Below are 9043 nucleotides of genomic sequence, written 5' to 3'. Positions count from 1 at the left end.
CTGCCTCACCCAGGCAAGGAAATAGCCCTGGAAGAGATTCCCCTTGCAAAGGAACAGTAACACTCCTGGAGCCCCTGAGCCAGCAAAGAGGCTGAAGAGAGGAAGGGGGCCCCGAAAATCTCTGTAGCCAGAACACGTGCAGCAAAGTGGAGCTCTCTCTCTCTCTCTCTCTCTCTCTCACTCACTCACACAGGGGCAGGTGTGATAGCAACCGAGGGGATTGCTTTATAAAAACCCAGAGAGTGTTTGCCAAATTCCCTCCCCCATTGAGATGGTGCAGGCAATCACCAACACGAGCAACCCCCCCACAATGGTACAGGCAATCACGACACAAGCAAGCCTTCCCACCAAGCAAAGCATGAGATTTAGCCTACAATCCTCTCCACACTTTCCTGGGAGTAAGTCCCATTGACTACAATGGGGCTTACTTATGAGTAGAAACACATAGGGCTGGACTCATCCCATGTGAAAGAAGCCAGGCAGCTGGCAACGGGGAGGGCTGAGTATGGAGCGGAGCGGAGGGGAGGGGATTGATAACAGCTGCCTTAGTTTCCTTCTATCCGGAAGTGTCAGGCTGCAGTGTATTTGCTAACTATATGGAATTTGGCACAACGCGTTTTTTGTTAATTGCACTGAGTCACAGAACAGAACTAACTCAGATAAATAGGCTCTACCTGTAGTGCGTTTTTTGCCATCCACATGAGTGCCTGGAACGGAACCCACGCGAATAATGAGGCTCAACCTGTATAATCTGAAATGTGAATACAAATTAAAAATCGATGTTGGGAATACATCTGTAATGCTAACATAAAATGACCTGATTTTCTGAAATGAAAGGACACTTGCACAGAGCTTTAAAACCCATCTTTGGAACTGTCTGGAATTGGACAGCTGGTAAATAGCCAGAGTAGGAATGTACTTCAGTTTGCAACAGGATTTCTTTTGATTCGGTTTCTTCTTCTGGAACAGTAACCCCTCCCCCCACTTCTTATCTTTTGGCTAAGGGGTGCCTCCATTTCTGGCATCTGGTGGGTCACTGTGAGATACAGAAAGCTGGACTAGATGGGCCTTTGGCCTGATCTGGAAAACTGGATGTACAGTTTCTGACCCTGTTGGAAGCCTCAGAGGGGTTTCCGTGGGGTCCTAGAGACTCACGCCTGGGGCATTTGCCCCATCAGAGCTAATGGTAGGTCCGCAACTGCACGTGGTTCACCTATTTAAAGTACCATCGAAAGTACCTGGTGATGACATCATTGCCATTCACTTCTGGATTGGGAGACCAGATGCGACATGACAAACACTAGTAAAACGTTCAGGGTGGACTTTTTCAAGTGTGGAAACACATGCTTTGGAGCTCTGCCCCCCAAGCCAAGCCTCCTGCTGTTTGTTGTGTCACGTCCCTGGTGTCATTGCTGGGCAGCAGGTGCCCCACATGTACCATCAGACAACACCTCAAGCAGCACTTGTAGTACCCATACCACTGGTTGAGAAACACTGCTCTGTATCAAAGGAGTTTCACTTGGCTTAGACAATATTCCTCCATCAGCAATTCTCCTTGCCTAAGCCCACTGCAGGAGATTTGGTTGTGCAATTATATGGAGTTTCATCTCTCTCTCTCCAAGCGTTCTTCCACCTTCAACATATGGTGTTGTCTCTTCAGAGCTGCAGTCTGTTGCAGAACAAACACTTTTCTGCTTTCTGTGGTGTTCGAACACTGGGCCACTATTTCTAATGTAGCATTCACATCATGCAAATCTTCTGGCACAATAGAACATCCAGTTCAGTTTTACTGAATGGCACCCTGATCGGTGGCTTGGCACCTACTTTCTCTTTGAAGGGACTGTGGGAATGTGAGCCACACCATGTGATTTTCAAACCCAAAAGCTAACTCAACATCCAGAACTGTCAAAGGATCGATGGAAAGCTACCAGGCAAGACTTTGACATTTCTCTTCAAAGTCTTCGCTAAGACTGATGCACCATTTGTTGGGCTGCTTTTAAGCCTGGATGAATAAAAGTTGTGAATGGCCGGTATTTGATCGGCAAAGTGTCTCCTTCCAGAATCCTCAGTAGTTGTCAAATTACGTGTAACTTGATTGCACTTCCAGTAGATGCCCCTCCCCAAGTCCTGAATGTACTCATTCTTGTTTGATATTTTATGGCGGCTGCCCACTTCCTAGCTCCAGTACAGAATTGGTATGTCTTTAAAATGAAACACCCTCTTTTGTATTCATAGGAATACCCCACAATGTGCTTTTGCTGCTTTGAGACATGTGCATCCCTTTGCTCCCAGAGCATGTAAAACAAGACTGTTTTCAGCTGTGGGGGCAAAGAACTAGCCACCTCCACTTTAAAAGGATCTTGCAATGAAGGGTGTTCTTTCTTCTTCTGGAAAAAAATTATTCGATTGCTATCATGTTCATATTTAAAAAAAAATCCTACAGCCCTTTTAAAAAGGGAATAGTATTAAGATCATGTTGCACCGTCTATGGGGATAAAATGCTTGCCAAAACATTACAAGTTTCAGCACATACCCTTGCAGCCACGTCAACACATGCAGGAGTCCATGGGCTGTGCACCACGTGGTAACCTCCCAGTCTGCAAGGTCATTCAGCCGATTTTGACGTTATTGCAAAGCTCCTGTGAAATGCTTTGCCGGACTGAATGTCTCCATGCTGCTGTTGCTACTAGCTTCTTTTAAGAAACAGACGACAGGTATGCGCCACTTTACGACAGGGATACCTTCCCCTATCCCCATTGTTATGCAATTAGGTCATTAAGTGAACATTCAGTTCAATTTGTTGCTTTTGTTGTGTAAACAGACACTCCCTGTCAGACACTAGCTGGCTGCACAGGCTACTGGAGGGAGATTGCCTCTTCTTTGCGTTAAGAGCCTCTCTGTTGTGTAAGCAGACACTCTGTTGCAGGCTATGGGAGATGCAATTGCCTCATGAAGAGCATCTTTATTATGCTTTGACCACCGTCATATACGCAGTCTGTTAAGTGAGCGGTTGTTAAACAGCACACGCCTGTATACTGTCAATGCTTTTCCATTTCCAAGAAAAGTTTTCTTAGCGTAAGTGGGGAATCCCAATGAACATCCCTTGCTTCTCACCATTTCTCTGACCCTGATCACATCATTCAGAAACTGCTCTCCATTTTGAAAAAGGGCTCCTCACTGATGGCACAGACATCTATGACTACTCTCATGCTTGCCTGTAGGACAGCACTGTTTTTATCTAAGCAACCTTGAAGGAAGACAAGTTAAAAGGGATAGATCTCCCTCACCTTTTCCAGCTTCCTTTGATCTCTCAACAGTCTGCTAATTAAAATCCCTCATTTGGCAATTCACTCTAGGAACAGTGCCTGGACCACTTGCCCTCAGCCTGTTAGATCAATACTTTGGGACTTGGATTGCCAAGTATAGACAGGATATGGGGGGGGGGGGTTAAATCCCACAGTAAACACTGCCTGGTCACACTTTTATCAATTGATTAAAATATTTGTATTCACCTTTCTCTCTTAAGAAACCAAAGGTAGCTGAATTAAAACAAACCGAACACAACCAGTGTTATAGCTATGGGAATGCAAGGGGTAGCAATTGCTTTGGGCAACAAGCTTTAGGGGAAAACAAGCTGAACATGACACTGGTGGCCAAAATCGTGAAAACCTTGGTATGAACCTTAGTAGGTAAGAATAATACCATCATATTATGTATCACTGGAAAGGTAATTTAGTGCTGAATGCAATAAAACAAACTGCTGGAATATCTGTATTCTAGTAAACACTATGGCCAATTAATCAGAAAACGTTTTATTTATTTACTTAATAAATTAATTTGATTTCATCATGGGGGGGCTACAAAATCTTCTTCGGCCCCAGATAGCAGATGCCTTAGTTATGCCACTGCCGCATTTTTCTCTTTTTTAAAAGCCTGAGTGTGACATCACTTCCAGAGTATCATTTGGCACTTGGCACAGGGCTACACTTTCAGTAGCTATGCCACTGAACACAACCTTTTAAAGCAAATAATGAAATTTAAAACAAATTACAAATCGCAAAACTTGTCACAGAACACTATACAGGTCTGTGCCACTTAACAATGGGGATATGGTCTCCTATGCCCGTTGTTATGCGATTAAGTGAACATTCAGTCCAATCTATTGCCTTTGTTGTGTAAACAGACACTCCCTGGCAGAAACTAGATGGCTACACAGGCTACTGGAGATAGATTGCCTCTTCTTTGCAGTAAGAGCCTCCCTGCTGTGTAAACAGGCACTCTGTTGCAGGCTATGGGAGACGCGATTGCCTCATTAAGAGCATCTTTATTGTGCTTTCACCACCGTCATATATGCGGTCCATCATTAAGCGGCACACACCTATATACAGGAAAATCAGCTAAATTAGCATTTTCCAAACTGTGGGTCAGGGACCCACCAATGCACTGTAACTCAGGTTTTGGTGGTTTGTGAAACTGGCAGGTTATGTGTATCAAGGTTAAACAAGCTGCTACGGGGGGGGGGGGGCAAGAGCACTGCTGCCCAAGCACGATTATAGCCACACCCCTTGGCATTTATAAATCAGGCAGCAGCCTCTAGGGCCTCCTACAAGTTTGAGAACCACAGAGTTAGAGATCTTCATCAGCAATCAGATGAACATGTCCACAAAGGTCCTCCTAAACAGCTAGGCCTTTACTATGCGATGAAAACTATATTATGACAGAGTTAGGAGTCTCCAGTGAGAGGGGATTCTACATCAGGCATGCCAAAAGTGACCTTCAGACATCACCAAACTTCAGACAGCAGGGAGACCAGGACCTCTGATGCTAATCTAAGCAAGCTGAGACTGGAAAGCTGGCTATCCTTAATTTCATGGTTCTGGGCTTCTACATTTAGCTAATGTAGCAATAAGTTGTGAAGAGAGCACCTTCTCTGATTGTTGCTCAAAAGGCATTTTTAAAGTATGGCTAGATTTCTTTCTGATCTCTGTCACTGTTATAAAACTGTTAGTGTAATTTGGAATCATTTTCTGGCACTGAGTGTTCGGTTTTCCTCAAGACTTTAAAACTTTGAATGGCTCTTGGTATTTTGATGTAAATTTGTACTGTGACTCTCTGTGGAGAATGTGAGAGTTAAATTGGACAAAGAAAGACTGACAAGTGTCCGGCACAGCAGGCTTGACTTCATATCCTCAGAATGAAGGCTTAAAACTGGAAAAATTTGTGCACACCGCTGGGTTCTCAAGTTCTTTTGGGATGTTCAACTTTTGTGCTGTTGTGGAACAGCAGAATCACATTTCAATCAGAAGTTCATTCATACTGGATGGTCTAACATAAGCACATGAAAACAATTCACCTTGATACATGAGGTTTATTGGTGCCCTGCACTTTCAGTGTAGCAAGTTGGAGATGTAATAAAAAAAGCTTCGAAAGGTATTAAATCTTCATTGAAATACTCTAAACAACCTGTGCTTCAGAGCTCACATTTCCTATCCATAACAAAGAACAAAACTGTACTTATTTAGCATTTCAGAGCCTGCTTACTATGCCTGCTCATTTAAAATCTTTAGATACATTCCCCAAATGTAAACTATAATTTTCAGTCCGTCCGCATCACAATCAAAATTGGTAAGGCCTTCTGAACTATTTTATGCCACCTCCGCTCTTGCTTCATTGCCAGCCACAATCTTTATTTTGGACTATAAATATCTGTCCATGCAAAGCACACAGAGAAGGGGAGGTGGAAGTCACTAATCAACATACAGGCAGCCCCAAGATATTTTGCTGCCCCAAGTGGCTGCACAGTGTGATCCAAGATTTACTCAGGCATTCCTCTTTGACACTGCAAGAGATGCTGAAGTGCACACTACTCAGTGTGCGCCGCTTCACTGCTACCTCTAAAACCACTGCAGCTCCACTTGGGTAGCTTGTGCTGTTCAACCAGCCCTCTTAAGAGTTCATATTTGTCTAGTTCCCTGTTTTCCTCGCACATTTTGATAAACTGAAACAGATTTTTATTCTTTGTATACTTGGCCTTAAAATTTGAATATACAATATCCACAAAAAAAAGATAAGTAAAGCTTAGAATGCCTTACCATTTCTTATGAGTTGCTAAAATTCTTGCACATGTATAAGGTAGTAGCACTTATGCTGATCAATATACAGACTGGTATATTCTATCAAACTGAACAATGGTTCCTTATTTTTAAATAAGAAATTGCTGATACACTTGTTAAAAAAAAAAAATTTTCCTCTTGAACAAGATTACCTGAAGCTGCAATCCATGCTGAGTTATTCAAGTTAAATCTGGGGCAGGATCTGCTAATTTCGAAGAGAATAAATGTTTCTCTCGCAACACAATCCTGCAATCCTACTGAAATCAATGAGATAAACCCCGGTATTTTCAATGGAAGTTAGCTGCAACTAACTTTTGCTGAATCGTGTACTCTCACTTTAAAACATGCTATGCTGGAAAAAAAATTGAAAGTCAATGAATACTCAAATATTCACATTTTCTTATCTAAACCGAGTTCTTTGCTGTAGGGGCAACATAGCAAGAACTACTGTGTAAAGCAACATTTTCATTTCAAATGGCAGACCCTGGAAGCCCCACTGAAATGAATATTAGAGAACCACAGTGCTTTGTGGCTTGTTCTCTTGGTATCTTCCAGCTTGGTTTAAGCCTTCTGTATCAATTCTTCACTGTCCATCAGAAAGGAAGTATCATCACTTTTTGCAATCATAGGTTTTCTATGTGGCTAGACAGTGCAAAGTGTAAAGAATAAAAAACAGTGAAGCATATATATGTAATATTAGGAAATGCTTTTTCGTGACTATTTAATAGAGAAGTCTCATTCATACGTATTGCATAAACATCCAAGCCATTACTTCATTTTAAACTTGTACTTCATCATATGTTGTACAACAAAAAGAGAGAGATATAATGTTTTGCTTGCTTTTTAAAAAAGTGGTGCTTAATGAATTACTGAAATAAGTACGGTAGCCTGCCAAGGACATAACTTTCCTGAGGTTTGTAAGGATTTTTAAACTTAAAAAAAAAAAAATCACAGTGACTAGGCTAGACAGCAACCATACTGTTAAACTTTAAATATACAGTTTATACAGAACTTCTGTGCATGACCAGCTCTTGGTTACACATATGTTCACACACAAGGTTTCTTCTAAATGACTCGCCACTGCATAATACTGGTATCTTTTCCACCTGTGGAGATGAGATGAGTATCTTCATATAGAAAATCTACATTGGTTACATGACTACTGTGTCCACCATACACGTGGCTTGGAGCCTGAAAGGTATCAACAGAGAAAACATCATCAGTAACAGAAGGATAAACATTTGTAATAGGAGCTGTTACCAAAACAAATGCTGTCAGCTACGGTAACCAATAGCCGTGTACCAGACTACAAAGAAATAATGTCATGTTGCTTCAATCAATCAAGCCATGCTACTAAAACAAGAGAGCTCTTGCTCCTGTGCTTTCTATCTGAACTATCCAATATATACATGCGAAGGAAAACTCACTGTGTATAGTATAACTAATGGTTGGAGTAGGTAGTAAAAGCACCCAAAGTGTTGGGCAGAAGCAGCTGTGATAAGCAGCTGTTGTCACATATGGGAATGAGAGGCAGGACCAGGCCTCAGCAGTTATGTTGGATCCTAGCCCCTGTTCCCACACAGCGTGGAGCAGCTCCTGGCTGCTCCGTTCTACTTGGATCTGCACCATCTCATCAGGAGTTGCAGATCTGAGTAGACCCATTGGTGCAGTGGCGGTTCTCCCTGGGGTAAGGGGAAAGTTCCAGCACAAGTTAGGATTGCGCTGCCTGGCACAGAATGCCAGGCTGCATGCAGCTTGTCAAGGGGAGCCCAAAATAGGAGGACTCAGTTGGTGTGTTTGTGAAGGACCCTCTCCTCTGATAACACAGGCCAACACACATTTTGCTTCCTTAAACGTTACACCAATTCCTGGGCATATTTGGGGTGCCAATTCCAAAAATGGCATCCATTTTGCCCCATCACATCTAGTTTTGGAGACATGGCATAGCCTCTTTAGTGAATGGTTCAAGCAGTTTCCTCGTGAGGAAGCTGCTTGGACCATTCACTAAGGAGGCTATACTATATCTCCAAAAACTAGACGTGATGGGTCAAAACGGATGCCATTTTTGGAATCGGCACCCCAAATTCATATCAAACCACCATAAAGTTTGGGAAAAACTTTTCTGACCCTCAATTTTGTATATTGTATTGGCAACCTTCAGTCTCGAAAGACTCTGGTATTGCGCTCTGAAAGGTGGTTCTGGCACAGCGTCTAGTGTGGCTGAAAAGGCCGATTCGGGAGTGACAATCCCTTCCACACCGGGAGCAAGTGCAGTCTGTCCCTGGCCTGTCTCCCTGGCTATTGGCCTTCCTTCTTTGCCTCTTTGCCTCAGACTGCTGGCCAAGTGTCTCTTCAAACTGGGAAAGGCCATGCTGCACAGCCTGCCTCCAAGCGGGCCGCTCAGAGGCCAGGGTTTCCCACTTGTTGAGGTCCATTCCTAAGGCCTTCAGATCCCTCTTGCAGATGTCTTTGTATCGCAGACCTCAGTTTTGTAGGCCTGCGTAATTTGAGTACTGGTTTGTGATAACTACAACCTGACTCTGATCTGATGTCCTCATCTGTTAATGACTGTGGTTCGAGAGAGGAAGGGGTGGGGGAGAGCTCAGGTCCAAGGCTCCTGCCTGTTCATGACTCTGGGCTGCATCCGAATCAGGCCAATGCACAGGAAGCATTTTGAACTCTTGAAGTGTGCTATATAAATGCTAACGATGCTCACTTTTACATTTGACGTACTGTGCAATTTAGTATTCGATGTCAAAATACGCTGCAATGCTCTGCTATGATCATATTTTACATCATAAAAAATATGCCTAAAACTCCAGTACGTGGACCTATACAGGCATTTTTCTTATATGACTAATAATTTTAATGCGCTTTTTCTAGATCTAGTTATTATGTTGTTATGAAATATTACAACAGTTTTAAATTAT

The 9043-nt window shown here is 42.9% G+C and overlaps 1 protein-coding gene across 5 annotated transcripts in view; it reads right to left on the bottom strand.

The window, feature by feature from the left end:
- Positions 1-5348: 5348 nt before the first annotated feature.
- EML1 (EMAP like 1) overlaps positions 5349-9043 on the bottom strand; it is a 158404-nt gene continuing 154709 nt past the window's right edge. For all 5 annotated transcript variants that reach the window (XM_066628955.1, XM_066628939.1, XM_066628947.1 and 2 more), the window contains one exon: positions 5349-7304. In XM_066628955.1, the coding sequence (XP_066485052.1) occupies positions 7179-7304 (126 nt within the window). In that variant the 3' untranslated portion in view covers positions 5349-7178. The remainder of the gene's footprint in view (positions 7305-9043) is intronic.

This window comes from Tiliqua scincoides, chromosome 1 (genome assembly GCF_035046505.1).
Source record: "Tiliqua scincoides isolate rTilSci1 chromosome 1, rTilSci1.hap2, whole genome shotgun sequence".
NCBI lineage: Eukaryota > Metazoa > Chordata > Lepidosauria > Squamata > Scincidae > Tiliqua > Tiliqua scincoides.
This window is presented reverse-complemented; position numbering and strand designations above follow the sequence as displayed.